Source organism: Anolis sagrei, chromosome X, assembly GCF_037176765.1.
Source record: "Anolis sagrei isolate rAnoSag1 chromosome X, rAnoSag1.mat, whole genome shotgun sequence".
Lineage (NCBI taxonomy): Eukaryota > Metazoa > Chordata > Lepidosauria > Squamata > Dactyloidae > Anolis > Anolis sagrei.
Window position 1 is genome coordinate 62,182,644 of NC_090034.1, and position 27,451 is coordinate 62,210,094.

The 27,451-nt window shown below is 42.9% G+C and overlaps 2 protein-coding genes across 3 annotated transcripts in view; one reads left to right on the forward strand and one right to left on the reverse strand.

The window, feature by feature from the left end:
- PCSK4 (proprotein convertase subtilisin/kexin type 4) overlaps positions 1–6,431 on the reverse strand; it is a 37,334-nt gene extending 30,903 nt beyond the window's left edge. Inside the window, exon 1 of the mRNA XM_067473614.1 lies at positions 6,118–6,431. Coding sequence (XP_067329715.1) covers positions 6,118–6,288 — 171 coding nt within the window. The 5' untranslated portion in view covers positions 6,289–6,431. The remainder of the gene's footprint in view (positions 1–6,117) is intronic.
- Positions 6,432–11,015: 4,584 nt separating this feature from the next.
- Positions 11,016–25,715, forward strand: REEP6 (receptor accessory protein 6). 2 transcript variants are annotated; one of them, XM_060784738.2, is made up of 6 exons: positions 11,016–11,200; positions 19,976–20,069; positions 21,046–21,184; positions 21,310–21,466; positions 24,127–24,211; positions 25,603–25,715. In XM_060784738.2, the coding sequence occupies exons 1-5, from the start codon at positions 11,086–11,088 to the stop codon at positions 24,150–24,152; spliced, it is 531 nt and encodes a 176-aa protein (XP_060640721.1). In that variant the 5' UTR covers positions 11,016–11,085; the 3' UTR covers positions 24,153–24,211; positions 25,603–25,715. The 2 variants fall into 2 exon arrangements, with proteins under 2 accessions (XP_060640721.1, XP_060640720.2); XM_060784737.2 differs by lacking the exon at positions 24,127–24,211.
- The last annotated feature ends 1,736 nt before the right edge of the window (positions 25,716–27,451 follow it).

Genomic DNA, 27,451 nt, shown 5'->3' on the forward strand with positions numbered 1-27,451 from the left:
ACCTGCAAAGTTATTTTCGAGGTCCTTCAGCACAACTCTATGCTAGAGACCTCACAGATTGGGAGTCATATCAGAAATTCAACTTGGCTAAGAATCAAAATAAAGTCTTTTATTGGGTTGTTGTAGATTTTTTCGGGCTATATGGCCACGTTCTAGAGGCATTCTCTTCTGACGTTTCACCTGCATCTATGGCAAGCATCCTCAGAGGTAGTGAGGTCTGTTGGAACAGCGCAACAGAAAGAAGCTTAGATTGTGCATCCACCATTAAGGGACTTTTGGGAAAGAGTTGTTCTTATTGTTGATATTATTATTATTATAATGGCCAATGTGCCATCATCATCATCATTAAAAAGACTAATGGGTCAACGTCAATATTATTGTCATTAGAATGGCCAATGGGTCAATGTCATTATTATTATTATTATTATTATTATTATTATTATTATTATGTGCCAACGTCATTATCATCATCATTAGAATGGTCAATGGGCCAATGTCGATATTATTATTGTTGTTATTAGACTTGCCGATGTGCCATCATTATTATGAGAAGGGCTAACAGGTCAATGTCAATATTATTGTGTTGTAGAAGACTTTCATGGCTGAAATCAACAGATTGCTGTGTGTTTTCCAGGCTGTCTGGCCATGTTCCAGAAGCATTCTCTCCTGACGTTTTGCCCACATCTATGAAAGGCATCCTCAGAGGTTGTGAAGTCTGTTGGAAACTAGGAAAATGTGGTTGATATATCTATGGAATGATGTCCAGGGTAGGAGAAAGAACTCTTGTCTGCTTGATTAGCATTAAATGGCCTTGCAGTTTCAAAACCTGGGAGAATCTTTTGTTGGGGGGGGGGGGTGTTAGCTGGCCCTCATTGTTTCCTGTCTGAAATTCCCTTGTTTTTTGAGTGTTGCTCTCGATTTACTGTCCTGATTCTAGAGTTTTTAATACTGGTAGCCAGATTATGTTCATGTTCATGGTTTCCTCCTTTCTGTTGAAATTGTCGAAATGCTTGTCAGGGCCAGCTAGCACCTCCTAACAAGGTATTCCCCCAGGCAAGAAGCAGCCAGGCTTTGGGGCTGCAAAGCCATTCAGTGCTGACCAGGATGGCCAATGGCAACGTTCACACTTGCCTCAAGCAGACAAGAGTTCTTTCCCCCACCCTGGACATTCCACAGATATATAAATCTCACTTCCCTAGTTTCCAGCAGACCTCACCTCACATCACATATGGGCGAAACATCAGAAGATTTATTTATTTATCGTGTCACAACATTATTATTATGAGAAAAGCCAATGTGTTGCATCATAATAATAATATTATTATTATTATCAGGAGGAGCCCCCGGTGGTGCAGTGGGTTAAACCCCTGTGCCGGCAGGACTGAAGACCGACAGGTCGCAGGTTCGAATCTGGGGAGAGGCGGATGAGCTCCCTCTATCAACTCCAGCTCTTCATGCGGGGACATGAGAGAAGCCTCCCACAAGGATGATAAAAACATCAAATCATCCAGGCGTCCCCTGAGCAACGTCCTTGCAGACGGCCAATTCTCTCACACCAGAAGCGACTTGCAGTCTCTCAAGTCGCTCCTGACACGACAAAAATTATTATCAGGATGGCCAATGAGTCAATGTCATTATTATTGTGATTGTTATTATTAGAATGGCCAATGTAATAATGTGTGAACGGAGACCAAGGGGGAGTGTCTTGGGTTCTCAGAACTAGGCCCATTAATAAATAATAATAATAAAGTAAAATAATGGAAATGCAATAATAACAGTAATAATAGAGTAGAATAATAAATACAATAATAATAAAGTAAAATAATAAATGTAATAATAATCATAAATAGTGTAAAATAATAAATGTAATAATAATAGGGTAATATACTGTAAATACTGTAAATGTAATAATAATAAAGAGTAATGTATTGTCGAAGGCTTTCATGGCCGGAATCACTGGGTTGTTGTAGGTTTTTCCGGGCTATATGGCCATGTTCTGGAGGCAATTTTTCTCCTGACGTTTCGCCTGCATCTATGGCAAGCATCCTCAGAGGTAGTGAGGTCTGTTGGAAGTAGGAAAAATGGGTTTATATATCTGTGTTTATATGTGTTTATATATCTGCAGCTGTAGATAAGTCTACATAGGGACCACCAAACGCGGCGCCCAGACACACATCAAGGAACATGAAAGGCACTGCAAACTACTCCAACCAGAGAAGTCAGCCATAGCAGAGCACCTGATGAACCAACCTGGACACAGCATATTATTTGAGAACACAGAAATGCTGGACCACTCTCACAACCACCATGTCAGACTACACAGAGAAGCCACTGAAATCCACAAGCATGTGGACAATTTCAACAGAAAGGAGGAAACCATGAAGATGAACAAAATCTGGCTACCAGTATTAAAAAACTCTAAAATTACTACAGCAAAACAGCAGAGAGGAAACAAACAGGCACATAAAATCACTCTCAACAAGGGATTCCCCCCGGGCACTTCCAAGCCATTGAATACTAATCAAGGTGATCAGCTGAAACATTCACAGCTAGCCCCAGCAGACAAAAGTCCTTTGTCTCACCCTGGTCATTCCACAGATATATAAACCCATTTTTCCTACTTCCAACAGACCTCACTACCTCTGAGGATTTATTTATCGTGTCATCAGCAACCATACCATTGTGTTACAATTCTAACAGAACAAAACAAACACACAGATTAAAAAGAAAAAAAAACACACAGATTTTGCAAACTTGGTAGTTGGTTAACTGTCCTTTGACCAGTATCTGGCCACTTGGAGTGCCTCTGGTGTTGCCGCAAGAAGGTCCTCCATTGTGCATGTGGCAGGGCTCAGGGTGCATTGCAGCAGGTGGACTGTGGTTTGTTCTTCTCCACACTCGCATGCCGAGGATTCCACTTTGTAGCCCCATTTCTTAAAATTGGCTCTGCATCTCGTGGTGCCAGAGCGCAGTCTGTTCAGCGCCTTCCAAGTCGCCCAGTCTTCTGTGTGCCCAGGGGGGAGTCTCTCATCTGGTATCACCCATGGATTGAGGTTCTGGGTTTGGGCCTGCCACTTTTGGACTCTCACTTGCTGGGGTGTTCCAGCGAGTGTCTCTGTAGATCTAAGAAAACTATGTCTTGATTTAAGTCGTTGACGTGCTGGCTGATACCCAAACAGGGGATGAGCTGGAGATGTCTCTGCCTTGGTCCTTTCACTATTGGCTGCTACTTCCCGGCGGATGTCAGGTGGTGCAATACCGGCTAAGCAGTGTAATTTCTCCACTGGTATAGGGCGCAGACACCCCGTGATAATGCGGCATGTCTCATTAAGAGCCACATCTACTGTTTTAGTGTGGTGAGATGTGTTCGACACTGGGCATGCGTACTCAGCAGCAGAGTAGCATAGCGCAAGGGCAGATGTCTTCACTGTGTCTGGTTGTGATCCCCAGGTTGTGCCAGTCAGCTTTCGTATGATGTTGTTTCTAGCACCCACTTTTTGCTTGATGTTCAGGCAGTGCTTCTTGTAGGTCAGAGGACGGTCCAGAGTGACTCCCAGGTATTTGGGTGTGTTGCAATGCTCCAGTGGGATCCCTTCCCAGGTGATCCTCAGAGCTCAGGGTGCTTGTCTGTTCTTAAGGTGAAAGGCGCATGTCTGTGTTTTAGATGGATTAGGGATCAGTTGGTTTTCCCTGTAATAGGCAGTAAGAGCACCTAGAGCAGTGTTTCTCAACCTTCCTAATACCGTGACCCCTTAATACAGTTCCTCATGTTGTGGTGACCCCCAACCATAAAATTACTTTTGTTGCTACTTCACAACTATAATTTTGCTACTGTTATGAATCGTAATGTAAATATCTGATATGCAAGATATATTTTCATTCACTGGACTAAATTTGGCACCAATACCCAATATGCCCAAATTTGAATACTGGTGGGGTTGGACAGGGATTGATTTTGTCATTTGGGAGTTGTAGGTGCTGGGATTTATAGTTCACCTAAAATCAAAGAGCCTTCTGAACTCCACCAATGATGAAATTGACTCAGACTTGGCACACAGAATTCCCATGACCAAAAGAAAATACTGGGAAGGTCTGGTGGACATTGACCTTGAGTTTTTGGAGTTGTAGTTCACCTACATCCCGAGAACACTGTGGACTCGAGCAATGATGGATCTGGATCAAATTTGGCACAAATACTCAATATGCCCAAATGTGAACGCTGGTAGAGTTTGGAGAAAATAGACCTTGCCATTTGGGAGTTGTAGTTGTTGGGATTTATAGTTCACCCACAATGAAATAGCATTCTGAAACCCACCGATAGAATTGGACCAAACTTTCCACACAGAACCCCTATGGCTAACAGAAAATACTATGTTTTCTGATGGTCTTTGGTGACCCCTCTGACACCCCCTCGCGACCCCCACAGGAGTCCCGACCCCCAGGTTGAGAAACACTGACCTAGAGCTTCGGAGAGCTTCTTTTCAACCATCTCAAAGCTCTGAGGATGCTTGCCATAGATGCAGGCAAAACGTCAGGAGAAAAATTGCCCCCAGAACATGGCCATATAGCTCGGAAAAACCTACAACAACCCAATAAAGAGTAAAATAATAAATAACCTTGACTCGAGTATAAGCTGAGGGGAGCTTTTTCAGCCTAAAAAAGGGGCTGAAGACCTAGGTAATACACAGGGCCGTAGCCAGAAAAAAATTTCGGGAGGGGTTGAAATTTTCGGGGGTGTGTGTGTGAAAATTTTGCAGGGGGGGGGGTTGAAACCTGCCTTCTAGCTCACGCTGAAGCAAGGAGCACAGCAGGGGGCAGAGCAGCCTTCAATAGCCTGGAGCTCCACCCCTGTCAACCACCTCCACCAAGTCTGGCCTCCTTAATGAGAGCATTCAACACACACACACCCAACTTGGTTGCTTCACTACATCGGCTATTGCTGCAAGTAATGACAGTGTGAATAAATTGTCAATATTTAAGGCCTTGCATGGTCTGGGGCCGATGTACCTGAGGGACTGCCTCACCCCCTACCAACCCCAGAGATCCCTCCGTTCTGAGGACCAAGATCTATTGGAAATTCCCAGTGTCAAGACCTTGCGTCTAACAGCAACCAGACGCAGAGCCTTTACAGCAGTGGCACCATCACTCTGGAATACTCTGCCACCTGAAGTCTGTGCCTTGCGGGACTTATCAGCTTTCCGCAGGGCATGTAAGACATATCTGTTTCGACGGGACTTTGATCTCTGATATTGCTGTTTTTAAGTTGTTTTAAATTGTTTTTAAATTGTGTTTGATTTTAGCCTGTTCTTGCAAGCCGCTCCGAGCCCCAGGGGAGTGGCAGCATATAAGTTTGAATAATAAATAAATAAATAAATAAATATTTGATTGAGATAGTGCTTGCAGTTCTGGAGGGACTCTTAATTTTTTACATCTCATAGAGTTAGCATGGGGATTTGGTTAACCAGTTAAAATTCATGAGTAAACTGGGTTTTTTAAAAAAAAATCTGAAACATTTGGGGGGGGGGGGCTGAACCCCTAGAAAAAAACCCCTCGCTACAGGCCTGAAGTTGGGTGTGTGTGTGTTGATAGCTGATGTAGTGAAGCAACCAAATTGGGGGGGGGGGGGTGTTGAATGCTCTCATGAAGGAGGCCAGACTTGGTGGAGGTGGTTGACAGGGGCGGAGCTGCAGGCTATTGAAGGCTGCTCTGCCCCCTGCTGTGCTCTTTGCTTCAGCGTGAGATAGGAGGCAGGTTTCAACCCCCCCTCGTGAAAATTTCAAACACCCCCCCCCCGAAAATTTCAACCCCTCCCGAAATTTCTTTCTGGCTACGGCCCCGGGAGCTTTTTCAGCCTAAAAAAGGGGCTGAAAACCTAGGTATATACAATATTTGTACACAGACACTCTCGCCTTTCATAGGGAAAGCGCTCTGCGCATGCTCAGAACTTCCCTCCGAAACGCAACAGGTTTCCCTCATAAAGTTTCTCCTGCTCCTGAGGGAAGGCGCTCTGCGCATGCTCAGTTTCCCTCTAAGGGAAAACGCTCTGGGCATGATTCCCTGAGAAAAGCAACCCGTTTGGTGGTTTCCCTCCCAAAGTCTCTCCCTGCTCTCGCTCACCTGCCCGAGGAAGAGCAGGGCGTGCTTGCGGGCGAGGCGCTGGGCCTGGAGGCTTCCTTCGGGGACGCGTACGGCCCAGTGGTTGACGTACACGCGCCCCTGTCCGCGCCCGCCCCCCAGCAGCAGGCCGAGCAGCCCCAGCATCCCCAGCAGACCCGCTGCCCCCCTCATGGCGTCCTCCAGCCGCCTTAGAACCTCGCCGCGGCCTCCCGCTTTATAGTTTCGAGTCGCGCCAGGTGGGCCACAGCCATCGTCGCCATGGCAACAGCGGGGCCCCGCCCTCAGGAAAAGAGAGAGCAGATTAGAGTTTTCTTTCCCTGGCAGGTGTGGTCCCGCCCCTTCTCTCCCATTGGCCGGACGGTGCCTCTGCCCTGGAAGCCCCGCCCACCTGTTAGAGCTGAGCGGCTATTTTATTTATCGTGTCAGGGGCAGACCAAACAGTTACGTTGCATTTTTTAACAAACAAACAAACAAACAAAGCACAAAGTTTGCAAGCTTGGTAGTTGATTAAATGTCGCCCAGTTTTCTTTGTGCCCAGGAGGGAGTCTCTCATTTGGCATCAGCCATTGGTTGAGGTTCTGGGTTCTAGCCTGCCACTTTTGGACTCTCGCTTGCTGAGGTGTTCCAGCGAGTGTCTCTGTAGATCAGGGTTCCTCAAACTAAGGCCCGGGGGCCAGATGTGGCCCTCCAAGGTCATTTACCCGGCCCTCGCTCAGGGTCAACCTAATTCTGAAACAACGTGAAAGTGCACAATAATAACAACAATCCTATCTCATCACCCAAAAGTAGGACAACACTTCCCACTGAAATACTAATAAATTTATATTTGTTAAAATTGTTCTTCATTTTAATTATTGTATTGTTTGTAAGTGTCTTTTGCACTACAAATAAGATATGTGCAGTGTGCATAGGAATTCATTCATGTTTTCTTCAAATTATAATCTGGCCCTCCAACAGTTTGCGGGACTGTGACCTGGCCCTCTGTTTAAAACGTTTGAGGACCCCTGCTGTAGATCTTAGAAAACTATTTCTTGATTTAAGTCATTGAGAGAGGTCAACCCTCCTGTTCAAGGAGCTCCACTGGCTGCCGTTTGTTTTCCAGATCAGACTTCCCAAGGTACAGGCGCAACTTTGGAAGCTTTTAAACAGAGGCTGGATGGCCATCTGTCAGGGGTGATTTGAATGCAATATTCCTGCTTCTTGGCAGGGAGTTGGACTGGATGGCCCATGAGGTCTCTTCCAACTCTTTGATTCTATGATTCTAACTGTGAACCTAAACCTAACTGATGCGGGCACGATTGGTGGGGACGAGGGAGAGGGCTTCTTGGTGGTGGCCCCTCGACTCTGGAATTCACTCCCTAAGGACATCAGATCAAGGGTCTGGAGAACAAGCCCTATGAGGAGCGGCTTAAGGAGCTGGGCATGTTTAGCTGAATAAGAGAAGGCTGAGAGGAGATATGATAGCAAAGATACAAAATAGGGGGACGCCTGGCTCGAGAGCAGTACGTGTGAAAAAGATCTCGGAGTCCTCATGGACAACAAGTTAAACATGAGCCAAGAATGTGATGTGGCGGCAAAAAAAGCCAATGGGATTTTGGCCTGCATCAATAGGAGCATAGTGTCTGGATCTAAGGAAGTAATGCTACCCCTCTATTCTGCTTTGGTGAGACCACACCTGGAATAATGTGTCCTATTCTGGGCACCACAATTGAAGAGAGACATTGACAAGCTGGAATGTGTCCAGAGGAGGGCGACTAAAATGAGCAAGGGTCTGGAGAACAAGCCCTTTGAGGAGCGGCTTAAGGAGCTGGGCATGTTTAGCCTGAAGAAGAGAAGGCTGAGAGGAGATATGATAGCCATGTATAAATATGTGAGAGGAAGCCACAGGGAGGAGGGAGCAAGCTTGTTTTCTGCTTCCCTGGAGACTAGGACGCGGAACAATGGCTTCAAACTACAAGAAAGGAGATTCCTTCTGAACATGGTTACTGAACACTGGAATGGAACAATGGATGACGAATCTGGAACATGTTTTTGATGACGAGACGACAGTGAATGGGTATTGTAGTAACTGTTTATTAATTGTGTAATGTGTTAGGTTGTCAACTGTTTCTATACTGTAGCACTGAATTTTTGCTGTTCGTATTTGTTGTGAACCGCTGTGAGTCACCTTCAGGCTGAGAACAGCGGTATATAAGTAAGGTAAATAAATAAACATGAGGAAGAACTTCCTGACTGTGAGAGCCGTTCAGCAGTGGAACTCTCTGCCCCGGAGTGTGGTGGAGGCTCCTTCTTTATTTTATTTTAATAATATGTCGCTCCGGTGAGCAATCTGGCTGCCACTCGCTGGACCAGTTGAAGTTTCCAAACAATCTTCAAGGGCAACCCCACGTAGAGTGTGTTGCAGTAGTCTATTCAGGATGTAGCAAGAGCATGGACCACTGTGGCCAGATCAGACTTCCCAAGGTACGGGCGCAACTTTGGAAGCTTTTAAACAGAGGCTGAATGGCCATCTGTCAGGGGTGATTTGAATGCAATATTCCTGCTTCTTGGCAGGGGGTTGGACTGGATGGCCCATGAGGTCTCTTCCAACTCTTTGATTCTATGATTCTATGAGCGGCTTGTCTCTCTCCTGAGGAATCTGTACAAGGACCAAGTCGCAACAGTAAGAACTGACCACGGAACAACAGACTGGCTCAAGACTGGGAAAGGCGTACGGCAAGGCTGCATACTCTCACCCAACCTTTTTAACTTGTATGCAGAACACATCATGCGATGTGCGGGGCTGGATGAATGCAAAGCTGGGGTGAAAGTTGCTGGAAGAAACATTAACAACCTCAGATATGCAGATGACACCACTCTGATGGCCGAAAGCGAGGAGGAGCCGAGGAGCCTTCTAATCAAGGTGAAAGAAGAAAGCGCAAAAGCCGGCTTGCAGCTAAACGTCAAAAAAACCAAGATTATGGCAACAAGAATGATTGACAACTGGAAAATAGAGGGAGAAATCGTGGAGGCCGTGATAGACTTTGTATTTCTAGGTGCAAAGATGACTGCAGATGCAGACTGTGGCCAGGAAATCAGAAGACGCTTACTTCTTGGGAGGAGAGCAATGTCCAGTCTCGATAAAATAGTGAAGAGTAGAGACATCAGACTGGCAACAAAGATCCGCCTAGTCAAAGCCATGGTATTCCCTGTAGTAACCTACGGATGTGAGAGCTGGACCTTAGGGAAGGCTGAGCAAAGGAAGAGAGATGCTTTTGAGCTGTGGTGTTGGAGGAAAGTTCTGAGAGTGCCTTGGACTGCGAGAAGATCCAACCAGTCCATCCTCCAGGAAATAAAGCCCGACTGCTCACTGGAGGGAAGGATACTAGAGACAAAGTTGAAGTACTTTGGCCACATCATGAGGAGACAGCAAAGCCTAGAGAAGACAATTATGCTGGGGAAAGTGGAAGGAAAAAGGAAGAGGGGCCGACCAATGGCAAGATGGATGGATGGCATCCTTGAAGTGACTGGACTGACCTTGAAGGAGCTGGGGGTGGTGACGGCCGACAGGGAGCTCTGGCGTGGGCTGGTCCATGAGGTCACGAAGAGTCGGAGACGACTGAACGAATGAACAACAACAGTGTCTAGATCCAGGGAAGTCATGCTACCCCTCTATTCTGCTCTGGTCAGACCACACCTGGAATATTGTGTCCAATTCTGGGCACCACAATTGAAGAGAGACATTGACAAGCTGGAATGTGTCCAGAGGAGGGCGACTAAAATGATCAAGGGTCTGGAGAACAAGCCCTATGAGGAGCGGCTTAAGGAGCTGGGCATGTTTAGCCTGAAGAAGAGAAGGTTGAGAGGAGATATGATAGCCATGTATAAATATGTGAGAGCAAGCCACAGGGAGGAGGGAGCAAGCTTGTTTTCTGCTTCCTTGGAGACTAGGGCGCGGAACAATGGCTTCAAACTACAAGAGAGGAGATTCCATCAGAACACGAGGAAGAACTTCCTGACTGTGAGAGCCGTTCAGCAGTGGAACTCTCTGCCCTGGAGTGTGGTGGAGGCTCCTTCTTTGGAAGCTTTTAAACAGAGGCTGGATGGCCATCTGTCAGGGGTGATTTGAATGCAATATTCCTGCTTCTTGGCAGAATGGGGTTGGACTGGATGGCCCATGAGGTCTCTTCCAACTCTTTGATTCTATGATTGTAATTGTGAACCTAAACCTAACTGATGTGGGCACGAGTGGTGGGGACGAGGGAGAGGGCTTCTTTGTGGTGGCCCCTCGACTTTGGAATGCACTCCCTAAGGACATCAGATCAAGGGTCTGGAGAACAAGCCCTATGAGGAGCGGCTTAAGGAGCTGGGCATGTTTATGAGAAGGCTGAGAGGAGATATGATAGCCATGTATAAATATGTGAGAGCAAGCCACAGGGAGGAGGGAGCAAGCTTGTTTTCTGCTACCTTGGAGACTAGGATGCGGAACAATGGCTTCAAACTACAAGAGAGGAGATTCCACCTGAACATGAGGAAGAACTTCCTGACTGTGAGAGCCGTTCAGCAGTGGAACTCTCTGCCCTGGAGTGTGGTGGAGGCTCCTTCTTTGGAAGCTTTTAAACAGAGGCTGGATGGCCATCTGTCAGGGGTGATTTGAATGCAATATTCCTGCTTCTTGGCAGGGGGATGGCCCATGAGGTCTCTTCCAACTCTTTGATTCTATGAGCGGCTTAGAGTTTAGGGAAGTGTTGTCAAAGGCTTTCATGGCCAGAATCCCTGGGTTGCTGTGTTTTCTGGGCTGTCTGGCCATGTTCCAGATGCAACCCAGTTTAGAGAAGTATTTTCCCCTGGCAGGTGTGGCCCCGCCCCTTCTCTCCCATTGGTTGCTCGGTGAAGGGGCTCTGCCTTCTGCCCTGGAAGCCCCGCCCACCTGTAAGAGCTGACCGGCTTAGAGATCCCCGCTGGTCTCCGTCTGGGCTTTGTTCTGCGATGGACCCGCTGCAGCGTCGCTTCCAGGCCTTTCTGGACCAGCCAGGCTGGCTGGGCGACCTCCTGGGCGGGCTGGAGGCCAGGACCGGCGTTCAGCGCTATTACCTGGCCACAGGTGAGCCCCTAGCTGCCCTTGGGAAGTTTGCGCATGTGCACAAGCGCCCTTGGCCCACCTTTGGCTGCTCTCCTCAGCCTGAGGAGTGGGCAGGCAAAGAGAAGCGCCTGGTTATGTTAGTATTATTATTATTATTATTATTATTATTGTATTATTATTGGTATATATTATGTTATTTGTACTATGATATATTATGACATATATTATAATAATACAAATAAAATAACAATACAATAATATAAGATATAATAAAATAATATGTCATAATATATCATAATAAAATGTATAATAATATATCATAATAAAATAATACAATTATAATTTATAATATATTATAATCATACAAATAAAATAACAATACAATATGATATAATGAAATAATATGTCATAATATATCATAATAATCATGTATAATATCATAATAAAATAGTAATACAATTACTATAATCTATAATATATTATAATACAAATAAAATAACAATACAATAATATATAATAAAATATGTCATAATATATCATAATAAAATGTATAATAATAATGTATAATAATATATCATAATAAAATAATACAATTACTAGAATCTGTAATATATTATAATAATACAAATAAAATAACAATACAATAACATAAGATATAATGAAATAATATGTCATAATATATCATAATAAAATGTATAATAATATATCATAATAAAATAATACAATTACTATAATCTATAATATATTAGAATAATACAAATAAAATAACAATACAATATGATATAATGAAATAATATGTCATAATATATCATAATAAAATGTATAATGATATATCATAATAAAATAATACAATTACTAGAATCTATAATATATTATAATAATACAAATAAAATAACAATACAATATGATATAATGAAATAATATGTCATAATATATCATAATAAAATGTATAATGATATATCATAATAAAATAATACAATTACTAGAATCTATAATATATTATAATAATACAAATAAAATAACAATACAATAATATAAGATAGAATGAAATAATATGTCATAATATATCATAATAAAATGTATAATAATATATCATAATAAAATAATACAATTACTAGAATCTATAATATATTATAATAATACAAATAAAATAACAATACAATAGTATAAGATATAATAAAATAATATAGATTATAGTAATTGTATTATTTTATTATTATATATTATTATACATTATTATTATACATTTTATTATAATCTATAATATATTATAATAATACAAATAAAATAACAATACAATAATATAAGATATAATAAAATAATATTATAAATTATAGTAATTGTATTGTTACGTTATTTTATTATTATATATTATTATACATTATTATTATACATTTTATTATGATATATTATTAGATTATATTGTTATTGTATTGTTATTTTTTGTATTATAATATGGCCCCCGGTGGCGCAGTGGGTTAAAGCACTGAGCTGCTGAGCTTGTTGACCAAAAAGGTCGCAGGTTCGATTCCAGGGAGTGGCGTGAGCTTCCGCTGTCAGCCCTAGCTTCTGCCAACGTAGCAGTTCGAAAACATTCAAATGTGAGTAGATCAATAGGTACCGTTCCGGCGGGAAGGTAACGGCGCTCCATGTGGTCATGCTGGCCACATGACCTTGGAGGTGTCAATGGATAACGCTGGCTCTTCGGCTTAGAAATGGAGATGAGCACCACACCCCAGAGTCAGACATGACTGGACTTAATGTCAGGGGACTACCTTTACCTATATTACATATTATATTTTTGTATTTTACATTGTATTAAATAATATTGAAGATTTGTATTATTATGTTATTTTATTGTATTATTGTTGTATTTTGTTTTTTTCCTTTATTATTATATTTGTTTTTTATATTATTATATATTGTTGTTATTATTACTTGGGGTCCATTGCTCTTTCTATATTACCCCTCCCCATTCTTTTTGCACTGTAATTCCCATCAACCTCCATCCTGCCTGATGATCTTTCCAGTCCAACGGAAAGAGCAGCCTTTCCCAGCAGGAGGAAATTATTATTATTGTTGTTGTTGTTGTTATTCTAATATCTAATGTTATTTTAATGGGTTTTAAAAATAATTATTCAATGTATTTCCTGTGCATATCTTCCAATATTGCCGCGCACTGCACACTGCACTTGCCCTATAATCCTTACATATCACCTGTCACATCAGTACTTTTAATTCTGTACCCTTTACTCTGGCCCGGCCCAGTTTTATTGTGTTTTGGTGTATTGTTTATTGCTTGTTGTTTTAATATTGCTTTAACTGTTTTTAATTTGCTTTAGGTGTTGTATTGTTATGTTGTGTATTGAGGCCTTGGCCTTTGTAAGCCGCATCGAGTCCTTCGGGAGATGCTAGCGGGGTACAAATAAAGATAATAATAATAATAATAATAATAATAATAATAATATTTTAATATGCTGTCGCTAAAAATGGGGTTCATCCATGAAACGTAAAATTTATGTAGCGTAACTACATGCAATAAGTGAGTTTCTTTGTGGGGTATTATTATTATTGTATTATATTTTATATTATATATATAATATTTATATTATACAATTATATATAATATATTAAATATGTTATTATAAAGTAGATATCATATAATCATTAATATAGCATATTAATATTATAATATTATTCTTATTGGTATATATTATATTATTTTGTGTTATAATGTATTATGATTTATTGTTATTAATTTAAATGTATTAAATATTATAATATGATATATTATATCATATTGTTATATTTATATTTTTAATTATATTTTTATTAATGGCATATATTATATTATTTCTTGTATTATAATATGATGTATTTGTTATTTCATTATTATTATTTTATTTGTATTATATTATGATATATTATATAATATTATTATACATATATATATTTAATGATACAATACGTTTTATTATATTTTAATATTATATTCTAGTATTTTATTATTATTATTGCAATAATAGTAGTAGTAATAATAATCAATTGGTGTTTCACCACAAAATTAATTTTCTTCCAACCAATAAGTAGAACACATTTAGTAAACAAACCCATCCTCTTCCTCACTTTGGGAGAACTTTCTTTCCTTGGGAACAAACTTTATTTTAAAGAGTGGGGTTTTTTTCAGATTTAGAAAGAGTTTAGGAAGAATTTAATGCATTTCCTTAGAAATTCATTAAATTTGAGCAGTTAGCCCCAGAAGGGATTTCAAACTGGAATATCGGGTTTGCTCAGTGTGTGGCAATGCACAAAACACAAAGATATGAGATTTCTCCAGAATATCAGTGTTTTATTTCAACGTTTCCTTGCATTGAAAGGCTGGTGTTGACCTGCACTTTGCCTTTAAAATGTTTAATAATTGTCCAACCACAATAAATCGTTCCTCCCGGGTTCAGAGATCGCTTCATTAATGCTTTGCAGATCATGACGATTTGCATACTAACTTGGGTCCCTGGCATTGCCCTGATTATTTGAAAAAGTCATTTTTTTACTTGTACAAAATGCCTAAGGTTGTGAGTGAACTACAACTCACATCATGCCAGTTTAGCCTGAGAGACTCCATCAGGATTTAAGGTTTATTACGCTGGGCAAGTTTGCTCTAAGATGCACCATTGGAGGGGTTCAGTGTGCTCTCTGGCTGCAGAGTAAACTACAACTCCCATCATGGTGAGTCAGCCCCCCCAAACCCCTCCAGTAGGCTGAGGGAGTCATTGGGGGGGGGGGGGGGGTTCTGTGTGCCAAGTTTGGTCCAGGTCCATCATCGATAGAGGTCACAGTTTCTCTGGTTGGAGGTGAACTACAACTCCCAGAAAGGAAAGTCAGTTCCTCCCAAATCCCCCCAGTAATCAAATTTTGGCATATTAGGTCTGTGTGCCTAGTTTGGCCCGGATCCATCAGTGTTTGGGTTCACATTGTTCTCTGGGTGAACTACAACTCCCCCAAATCAAGGTGAATTCCCCCCAAAGACCTCCAATATCTTTTCTTGGTCATGGGGGCTCTGTGTGCCAAGTTTGGTCCAATTCCATCTTTGGTGGAGTTCAGAGTGCTCATTGATAGCAGGTGAACTATACATCCCAGTACCTACAACTCCAAAATGTCCAGACCAATTCCCCTCCAAACCCATGATGAATTCTCTCTAGTATGTTCAGTTGCTCTCAGTTCCTCTGTTTGCTGTGTGCCATAGAAAAGAGTAGGAAAGAGTTAAGGGAGAGGCAATGGGCGGGATCATGCAAATTCCACACCAATGGAGAGAGTCAGAAACACTGAGATGTCTGTTGTGGACAAAACACATGAAATCTAGGGTGAAATTGTCTTCATCTTAAAGCCTTTCCTTGCGTGGGCCATTACACCAATGAGTAGTGGGAACTGCAGCTGTTTGTGGAGGCAGGAGCTTGCCTTTTCGCTTTTATTATGCGCAGAGATAGATTGTTTTCCAAGCCAAAGAACCATAGGATTTTTCAAGCTAGAAAGAGTCTTGGGATTGTTTCAGTTGGGAAATAAAAGCGAGATGATGATGATAATGATAATAATAATAATAATAATAATAATAATAATAATAATAATTCTGCAGCTTTTAATATTTTGAGCTGCTCTAGAATCATAGGATCACAGAATCAAAGAGTTGGAAGAGACCTCATGGGCCATCCAGTCCAACCTCCTGCCAAGAAGCAGGAATATTGCATTCAAATCACCCCTGACAGATGGCCATCCAGCCTCTGTTTAAAAGCTTCCAAAGAAGGAGCATCCACCACACTCCGGGGCAGAGAGTTGCACTGCTGAACGGCTCTCACAGTCAGGAAGTTCTTCCTCATGTTCAGATGGAATCTCCTTTCTTGGAGTTTGAAGCCATTGTTTCACGTCCTAGTCTCCAAGGAAGCAGAAAACTATCCAGACTATCACAGTTGCTAAGTACCGGTTCCGGACTTGAATAGCCTCCTTAGTAGCAGGTGGGAAGGAGTGACAGAGTTGGACGTCATCTGTGTACAGGTGACACCGCACTCCAAAACTCCAGATGATCTCCCCCAGCAGCGTCATGTAGATGTTAAACAACTATTGATCTTTGCAGGACCCCACAGGACAATGGCTGGGGGGGTCGAGCAGGTGTCCCCCAACAACACCTTCTGGGAATGGCCCTCTAGGGAAGGACTGGAGCCACTGCAGAACAGTACCTCCGAGGCCCATTCCTGTGAGACGTTCCAGAAGGATACCATGGTCAACAGTATCTAAGGCCGCTGTGAGGTCCAGCACAACCAACAGGGACACACTCCCCCTGTCTAGCTCCTGGTGTAGATCATCCACTAAGGCGACCAGGGCTGTCTCGGTTCCATGTCCCTTCCTAAAGCCAGACTGTGCCGGATACAGATAATCTATGTCTTTCAAGAACACCTGGAGTTGCAAGGCCACCACATGTTCCAGGACTTTGCCCAAAAAGGGGAGTTTGGAAACTGGCTGATAGTTGATGAATTGAGTGGGGTCGGTGATTTATTTTTTTCAACAGTGGTTTTATTACAGCTTGTTTTAAGCTGGCTGGAATATTGCCTTTCCTTAGGGAGGCATTAGCCACCACCTTCACCCACTTTGCCAAACCTCCTCTGGCTTCCTTTATCAGTCAGGATGGGCATGGATCTAGGATGCATATGGTCACTCTCACCTCTCCAAGTATCTTGTCCACATCCTCGGACTGCACCAATTGAAATAAATCCATCAAAACTAGACAAGCGGATGCTCGTGCTAGATCCTCAGAGACTGCCGTTAAAATGGTATCCAGGTCAGAATGGATCAATGCGACTTTGTCTGCAAAGAACTGAGCAAATGCTTTACAGCGTGCTGCCGAGTTGACAGGGATCTTGTCTTGGATGATGGGCTTTAACAACCCTCTGACTGCTCGGAACAGCTCCACTAGACGGTTCCTTGTGGACGCAATATTGGCTGCCAGAAAAGATTTCTGTGCAGCTTTTATTGCCGTGGCATATGCTCTTAAGAAGGCATACAGCTGTGTTCGATGTGCTCTGAATGCCACACACACTCTAGTCTCCTCTTCCTTCGTTTCATTGCTGCCACCTCCTTGTTGGACCAAGGGACTGGTTTAGCTCTGCTATTCGAGAGGGACGTTCGGTAGCAATTGTGTCTATTGCCCTGGTCATCTCGCCATTCCAACGGACCATCACTCCATTGTCATGGACTGACCATCACCTGATCAGGTTTAGGCTTATTGCTCCCCCTAACCTCTGCAGGGGTGGAGGACCCATTAAGATGGTCCGCCCCAGGAGGCTTATGGATCCGGATGGATTCCTGATGGCTCTTGGGAAATTTCCCACCACCTCGGTAGGTGATCCTGTTGAACTCCTCCAGCACAATGAGCCGTAGGGACTCCCAACGCCAGGCTCGAGACGAGACCATCCCGGCTAGCTCAGGTAGGGAGACTGTAGTGCATCGGGTTGGACAGTACACTAGCAGAGTCCCTATTCTGTCCTGGTCACCTACTCTCAGGTGGACACATTCAAAAATGGTTGATTGCAGGATGGGGCACCTGGTCAGGGAGATGGAATCCCTATAGACCATGCAACCCTGCCTCCCCGCCCTCCAGATCTCAGCTGGTACTGCACAGAGTAGCCTGATGGGCAAAACTGGGTCAAATTTACACCTCCAGCCTCATCCAGCCAGGTCTCCGTTATGCACACCAGATCTGTCCTGGATGAAAGCTGTTTTCTGGATGAAAGCTGTTTAAGTCCTGGATGAAAGCTGTTTTCCTGTTGACAGATCTGGAGTTCAACAGCATCACCCTTAATCCAGAGGGAACGCCATCCTGGGTACTCAGGTTTACCATGCCAGGAGGCCATTTTGGAACTACTAATGTTCTCTCGCGTTCCCTAGGCCAAATTGATGGTCTCCCTTTCCCGTATCTCCCCCTTTCCCAGACTACTACTATGGGGGCCCCTCAACCAGTGGCACCCCTTCCTCCCTCAAAACATCCAACCTCCCCCCTTACTCCTTGTGGCTCAAAGGTTAAAACGTGGCTAAAATGTTCTTCATTAGAAACTGGCATCCTTCCCCAGTCATATCCTCCCCCCCCCCCCCCGCATTCCCCACCCCCTCCAGCCCTCCACAACCCCCACAAAGTGCAAAAAAAAGTGCTAAGGGTTAGAGAACACCATGGGAGCAGATTATATAGGTCTTAATGAGTTTGTAAAGTGTAGGTAAACTGTCCAAAATCACAGTAAAAGTGTTCCTAAATGGTTCCGGCCCAGCTTACCTATCTGAACGTATCTCTCCATTATGTCATGTTAAATGTTTTAATGGTATTTATGACTGTTGTGGCATTAAATTGCTGCAAATTGTAAGCCGCCTTGAGTCGCCTTCGGGCTGAGAAAAGCGGGATAGAAATACGGCAAATAAACAAACAAATAAATAAAGTTGCCAGAAGTTCCAAGTAGTCAATCAAGTCTAAAGTGTCGAAGTGCAACGACTCCTAGTCAGCGTCCTCCCACTCCTTGTAAGGTCTTATGCTTATCAAACCTTCATTGATCTGTAGTTGGAATATCTGCTTAGAAAGGTAAGAATAAGTACTAGAAATAGGCTCCCCCTCCCTCCAAAGTAGCCCCAGGCTAATCTGTCTGTCTATCTATCTATCTATCTATCTATCTATAAAAATGCTCTGTGCATTAAAAAAAAAGCTCTGTGCATAATAAGTACCTTAAAAACAAAAGAACCAATGAACGAAATCACACCAAATTTGGCAACAAAACGTCTCACAATACAAGGAGTGACCATCACTCAAAAAATTATGATTTTGTCATTTGAGAGTTGTAGTTGCTGGGATTTATAATTCACCTACAATCAAAGAGCATTCTGAACTCCATCAACAATGGAATTGAACCAAACTTGCCACACAGAACTCTCATGACTAACAGAAAATACTGGAAGTGTGTGGTGGGCATTGACCTTGAGTTTGGGAGTTGTAGTTCACCTACATCCAGAGAGCACTGTGGACTCAAACAATGATGGATCTGGACCAAACTTGGCACAAACGCTCAATACGCCAAAATATGAACACAGATGGAGTTTGGGGGAAATAGACCTTGACATTTGCGAGTTGTAGTTACTGGGATTTATAGTTCACCTACAATCAGCATTCTTAACCCCACCAATGACAGAATTGGGGCAAACTTCCCTCACAGAATCCCCATGACCAACATCCAGTTCTACTCCCTTCACCAGGTCAAGAAAACGTAATCAAAGCCCTCCTGACAAAGAGCCATCCAGCCATAGATATAGGTAGATATAGATAGATATGATTCACACACACAGAGATATAGTATCATAGATGTGAAAGGAACCCCTAAAGAAGGACAATTATATGTTGCATGTTCCTGATTAGGCAAACCAGACTGACAAAGAAACAGCAAGAAATACTGTTTACCCACAAGCATAAAGAAATTACATATATTAGAAACCAACACTTTCTCTTTACTTTATATTGCAGATCACCAGACTGGGCCACAGCAACGCGTGGCAGGGGGGCAGCTAGTAATAATATAAATAGAAGCTTTATGGACGCATATTCTGGACCTAAGTTTCCTGCTTTGCACATAATAGTGTCACGGCATCTTGGGCCATGTTGTTCTAGAACTTTCATAAGTTTCCGTTATTCTGGTTGCTTCATTTGGCTTCCCCAAACTCACAGTGTCTTCTCTGTTGTGTTTCTCTGGGACCTTTCCTCCTCGCCCTCCCTCCAAGGTGTGGTGGCCTTCCTGGGCCTCTACCTGATGTTCGGCTATGGGGCCTCCCTCCTCTGCAACCTCATCGGCTTCGTCTACCCCGCCTATGCCTCGTAAGTATTCAAAGGCCCACCTCCCACCTGGAAGTGGTGGGGAAATCATGGATTAAAAAAGACCCACCTTCCTGAAAATGATGGAGGAATAATGTATTAAAAGACCCACCTCCCACCTGGAAATAATATATTAAAAGACCCACCTGCCAGTTGGAAATAATGTATTTAAAATCCCACCTCCTACCTGGAATAGGTGGGGCAATCATGTATGAAAAGGCCCACCTCTTCCTGAAAATGATAAGGATATAATGAATAATAATAATAATAAAAAACACTTGCTGTCATAAAATGAATGGGGAAATCATGCATTTAAAGACCCACTTTCCATCTGAACATAATGGGGAAATAATTGTGTGAAAAGACCCACCTAGTTCCTAAAAATAATGGGGAAATAATATATTAAAAGACCCACCTGCCACTTGGAAATAACGGTGAAATCATGTATTAAAAATCCTGTCACCTGGAAATGTGTTAAAAGATCCACCTGCTTCCTAAAAAGGGTAAGGAAATAAAGTATTAAAAGACCCACCTGCTACCTGGCAATAAGGTGTTTTCCCTTGGTGTTTACTTTTATTGATTTAGCCTAATTTTATTGTGCATTTTATGTGTTTTATTTGCACTGTTGCTGTCTTGTAAGCAGCCCCAAGTCCCTTTGGGGAGATGGGGCGGGATATAAATAAAGATGATGATGATTATTATTATTTTTATTATTAAAAGACCCGCCTGCTTCCTAAAAAGCATGGAAATAATGTGTTGAAAGACCTACCTGCCACCTAGAAATGATGGGGAAGCAAAGTATTAAAAGACCCACCTGCCACTTGAAAATAACAGAGAAGTAATGTATTAAAAACCCACCTGCTATCTGAAAAAGGATGGGAAAATGCTGTATAATGCCACTCGAAAATAAGGGGGAAGTCATGTCTTAAAAGTCTCCCTCCCTTCATGGAAATGATGCAAGGATGCCTTTCTTCCCCAGCATCAAGGCCATTGAGAGCTCAGCCAAGGAGGACGACACGACGTGGCTGACCTACTGGGTGGTCTATGGGCTCTTCAGCGTTGCCGAGTTCTTCTCTGACACTTTCCTCTACTGGTTCCCTTTCTACTACGTTGGGAAGGTAAGTGCAAGTGGCCGTCCATCCATCCATTGACTTGGATTATATAGTCTCGCTTCGGTCCCTGGCCATGCCTGGGGAGAGGGTCATTCGGTCAGTTCCCATCCTCCTCCTCCTCATTGTTGCAGAGCCTCTTCCTGGTCTGGTGCATGGCGCCTGTCTCCTGGAATGGCTCGCAGGTGCTCTACCGGCACGTGGTGCGGCCCTGGTTCCTGCGGCACCACCAGACAGTGGACAGTGTCCTCAATGATCTCGGGGGGAGGGCTGCCGCCGTCTCCAAAGAAGGTAAGGAACAATGTCTCCTTACCAACAAGAAGACCCTCCATCAGACCACGTTGCCCAGTGGCACCTGTTATGTTGAGGCCCCTATTGTCCATCAAACCTCGTTGTTCATCGAGTCCCCTCTCACCCAGCAAATGCATAGTGTTCTCATCCAACAGCTGTCATCATTATCCTATTACCCTGTAGCTCCCACCATCCTATGGCTCCCATTGTTGCACTCTAGCATTGAGTCACCTTTTCATCCAGCACTACACCAGAGTCCAGTGATCACTAAATACAGTAGTTTATTTACAAAAGCCTGTACAAAAGGGGAAAAGGGGCATTTCCCAAAAAGCAGAATAGTCCATATGTACAATAGTCCATATATACAAAGATCGGTAGTCCAAAATAGCAAGGTACATGAAATCCAGGAAGTCAGGAACATAGGCATAACTCCATAAGCATGAAAGCAGGAAGTTTTCCAAGGACTTCTCATGGAGTCTATCTGAATGCCTAATTAATCTATCCTTCACTCCCTCGTGGGAAGGCATAATCTGATATCAGGTTATGAAGGCCAATTCCCAAGAGAAACAAACTTTTCCCAGTCCCTAAGAACGGACATTGGAATCCCAAAGATCCTCTGTCTCATTTTCAGCTGTTGGCACTTCTCTCTGACCTAAGGCCTGCAATTCACCCTGATCACACACAGACTCCTCAGTGGGAAACACATCACCCGCCTTGCCCCTTGAGAAATCCCCAGCATCTTGCTGCTGAGCCCCAACACCCATGACCCTGCAAATCCCATTGTCCAGCAGTTCCCGTTATCTATCGGGTCCCCTCTTGTCCATCAGATACTGCCCACTGGCTCCCATTACCCAGCAATCCATATTGCCCTGCAGCTTATATCACCATGCAAATCCCATTGTCCAGTGTCTCCCATCATTCCGATGCCTTGATTGCCCAGCAGCTCCTGTATCATCCTGCAGTCCCTATTGTCCTGCAACTCCCATCATCTCATGGCTCCTATCAATCTGCAGCCACTATTGTTGTTGTTATTATTGTCCAGTGGTTCCCATTGTCCATCAGATCCCATTATCCACCAGGTCTCCTCTTGTTCAGAAGCTCCTACACAGCTCTGCAGTCCCTGTTACTGCCCTGTAGCTCTCACCGTCCTATGGCTCTCAGTGTCCCGCAGCCCCACTTGCCCAGCAAATCCCATTGTCCATCAGGCCCCCCTCTTGTCCCGGAAATATTGTTGCCCCTGTATGGCTTCCTTAGGGCTTCCCTTTTAATCAGAATCCAGAGACGAAGAGGTTTAAAACACAATTGTTTAATTTGCAGAATAATACTAATGCCTCTAGAACAGTGTTTCTCAACCTGGGGGTCGGGACCTCTGAGGGGGTCGTGAGGGGGTGTCAGAGGGGTCGCCAAAGACCATAAGAAAACACTGTATTTTCTGGTGGTCATGGGGATTCCATGTCGGAAGTTTGAGCCAATTCTATCGTAGGTGGAGTTCAGAATGTTCTTTGATTGCAATGAACTATAAATCCCAGCAATTACAACTCCCAAATGTCAAGATCTATTTTCCCCAGACTCCACCAGTGTTCACATTTGGGCATATTGAGTATTTGTGCCAAGTTTGGTCCAGATCCACCATTGTATGAGTCTACAGTGCTCTCTGGATATAGGTGAACTACAACTCCCAAACTCAAGGTCAATGCCCATCAAACCCTTCCAGTGTTTTCCATTGATCATGGGAGCCAAGTTTGGTTCAAATCCATCGCTGGTGGAGTTCAGAATGCTCTTTGATTATAAGTGAACTATAAATCCCAGCAACTACAACTCCCAAATTACAAAATCAATCCTCCCCCAACCCCACTAGCATTCACATTTGGGTGTATTGGGTATTTGTGCCCAGTTTGGTCCAGTGAATGAAACTGCATCCTGCATATCAGATATTTACATTATGATTTATAACAGTAGTAAAATGACTGTTATGAAGTAGCAATGAAAACAATATTATGGTTGGGGGGTCACCACAACATGAGGGACTGTATTAAGGGGTCACGGCATTAGGAAGGTTGAGAACCACTGCTCTAGAACATGGCCATATAGCCCAAAAAAACCTACAACAACCCACTAAGGGAGGGGTTGTGCAATAAAAAAAGTGCATCATGCGTTTTATAGTCGGCCAGAGTATTGTCCTGTGACTCCCACCGTCCTGCAGCCCCTATTGTCCAGTGGTTCCCATTGTCCAGCAAATCCCATCGCCCTTCTGCATCCTAGGGATGATGGGCATCGCAGTGCCTAGAGACTGCTCTTTTTGGTCCCATTCATGCCAAGCCCAACGGCTCAAAACACACCGGCAAAGGGCCCATCAATGGGGCACATCCACTCCTGCATTTAGTCCAAACTTGAACAGATTCAGCAAAGCCCTCTACGTTTTAAAATCAGGGAGGTTTTTTTCCCCCCTCTTTCAAACTTGGTCCTTTAGCTGTCCTTCCTATCCTCTGATTTCTTATTATTTTCCTTTCTTTCTTTCTTTCTTTCTTTCTTTCTTTCTTTCTTCCTTTCCTTTCTTTCTTCCCTCCTTCCTTCCTTCCTTCCTTCCTTCCTTCCTTCCTTCCTTCCTTCTTTCTTTCTTTCTTTCTTTCTTTCTTTCTTTCTTCCTCTTTTGGCCTCAGTGCTCCAGTCTCTGGTCAACGGCTGAATCCTTTTGCTGCCAAAGGAAAAGGGGGAGCTTCCAGTCGTTTGTGCATCCATTCATCTGTATGTAATAACCCCAAATAATGGAAAACTATGTGTTTTATCCCATACTGTGTTTACTGCCAACCTATCCGTTTGTCATAAATAAAAACCCCTATCTTGAGGGAGATGGGAAACGCCTCAGTGGGTCAGCCTACTCCTGCTCAAAGCAGTCGTCTATATTTGTACATATGTGTTTGTTTATATGTATGTATGTATGCTTGTATTATCTGTGTTTGTTTGTATGTATGTACATAATGTATTGATATTATCCAGGCCCTGTTTCCCATCTGCCGGACAGCCAGCCAGTCATAAATCTCTAGTATCCAAGTCCCAGGTAGTCACTATAGACAGGAGATCACCATTATAGTGAGTTTCTGCATCGGATAAACACATGGTGAGCTTTACACAAAATGGAGTGCCACACACATCTGAATCCAGCTTCCGTTTTTATAGACATTCTTAACTTTCATTCCCAGATAAACTTTTCTCTTCTGTGTGCAGACACTATAAAGCCATTTGACATTATGCCATCTATTTTATTGCTGTGAGCATGCACATTCAGACCCATTGTGTCAGTGTTAGTCAAGTAGCTGCCTAATTTTCCCATCTGTGAGAAGATTTATGGCCTTGCTGTGTCAACCATTGCATCATTATTTCATTTCTGTCAACATGTGCATCCAGACCCACTGTATCAGTGCTAGCCAATTAGCCTCCTAGTTTTTTCCCATTGTCTATGAGAAAGTTTGTGGCCTTGCTGTGTTGACCATTACATCATGATTTCATAGCTGTAAACATGCACATTCAAACCCATTAAGTCAGTGCTAGTCAAGTAGCTTCCTAGTTTTTCCCATTGTCTATGATAAGATTTATGGCCTTGCTGTCTTCCTCCCTATGTTTAAGCTTGAAAGTGTTCACAAACAACTCCATTAAATCTGTTTGTTGAAGTTTCATCCCTGGTCGAACTGGCCCTTCTCGGAGCCTAACTAGATGCTAACCTTTAGGCGCAGAGCAGTGATCAATATCAACTTGCATTATTGCATTATTAGGCAGTTATCAATATATACACAGTGTTGTTGCAAATCAGAGCAGAGGTTAATACACATGATGCAATTATTTTTGAGTACACTTATTGAGCAGTTATCATTCGCAAACATCACAGAAGTTATTGTGAGCTAATACCGTGGAAGCAAATGTCTCAGATTTCAATTATTCCAAGTGGTGTGTCTTCATTCCCTCCATGGATTGGGGTTCTATTTCAGACCAAAGAGGCTTAATGCTTCTGCGAGCCTGGTTTGGAAAGTGGATTAGGCTGGCATTACCTGCTCTGTGGCTATTTCTGTCAGGCGCCAAAAGGAGGAAACTCATTGATATACATTGGTATTTATTTTTTCCTTTTTTATTTGTTTCTTCAGTTTCCAAAGAAGCCGTCAAACGGACCTTTCGGGCAACAGAAGACTGATATAGATAGAGATATATATATTTGTAAACAACCCAAAACTCCAAAATAAAAAGATGCCGAAATGTCCAGATTCTGTACATTCTGTTACACCTGGAAATTGGGTTTCTTGGAAGCCATGTCTGTCTGTTTGTGTATGTGTGTGTATCTGTTTGCCGTGTGCCATAGAAAAGAATTATGGGAGGAGCAGTGATCAGGGTCATGCAAATTCCACACCAATGGAGAGAGACTAAGGAAGACTGGGATGCCTGTAGTGGAGGAAACACACACAGTTTAGGATGGAATGGTCCCCAAATGAAACCCTTAACTTGGGTGGTGGGCAGTGTTATGCATGTTGAGGACAGTGGCAGGGCTCTTGGACGTGTTCATGGCACTCATTATAACCTGCCATGTCATTGAAAGGACAGCCTTTGGTGTCTCCTGAGGAGTGGGAGCTATAGACTGTTTGTGGAGGAAGGAGTCTGTCGGTGAAAGTGGACACCCAGCCACATACACAGATACATATTTTCACTTTTATTATGTGTATAGATTATACACACACACACACACACACACACACACTAGCTGTCCCCTGTCACGCATTGCTGTGGCCCAGTCTGTTGATCTGGAAAATAAAGTAATGAGAAAGTGTTGGTTTCTAATATATGTAATTTCTTAATGCTTATGGTAAACAGTATTTCTTGCTGTTTCTTTGTCAGTGTTGATGTGGAGAGTATCTGGTTTGTCCACCCTGGAACATGCAACATATCATTGTCCTTCTTTAGGGGTCCCTTTCAAATCTATGATCTGTGTGTGAATCATACGTATCTATCTATATGTATGGCTGGATGGCTCTTTGTCAGGAGGACTTTGATTACGTTTTCTTGCCCCGGTGAAGGGAGTTGGACTGGATGACCTTAAGTATTTTCTGTTCGTCATGGGGGTTCTGGGTGGGAATTTTACCCTGATTCTGTCGTTCATGAGGTTCAGAATGCTCTTTGATTGTAGGTGAACTGTGAATCCCAGTGACTACAACTCCCAAATTTCAAGGCCCATTTCCCCCAAACTCCATCTGTGTTCATATTTGGGCGTATTAAGTGCTTGTGCCAAGTTTGGTCCAGATCCATCATTGTTTGAGTCCACAGTGCTCTCTGGATGTAGGTGAACTACAACTCCCAAGCTCAATGCCCACCAAACCCTTCCAGTATTTTCTGTTGGTCGTGGGAGTTCTGTGTGCCAAGTTTGGTTCAATTCCATCGTTGATGGAGTCCAGAATGCTCTTTGATTGTAGGTGAACTATAAATCCCAGCAACTACAACTACCAAATGACAAAATCATAATTTCTGAGTGATGGTCACTCCTTGTGTTGTGAGACGTTTTGTTGCCAAATTTGGTGTGATTTCGTTCATTGGTTCTTTTGTTTTTAAGGTACTCATTATGCACAGAGCGCAGCCATAACTTTCAAAATGTGTGTGTGTGTATATATATATACACACACGTATACACTCACAGACACCTGTCTTTTCACTTCCAAGACAATCCTGCAAAAAGACCCTTTTTAATGATTCATGATCAGTTATTACAACTATAGTTAGCAATAATAACTTGGCCATTGATTCGTTATCAATTATAACTATAGTTATCAATTATAACTTGGCTACTGATTCGTTATCAATTATTACAACTATAGTTAGCAATGATAACTTGGCTATTGGTTCGTTATCAATTAGTCATAACTATAGTTAGCAATTATAACTTTGTTGTTAATTGGTTATAACTGCAGTTATCAATTACAACTTGGTTATCACTTAAGTTCTCAATTATTT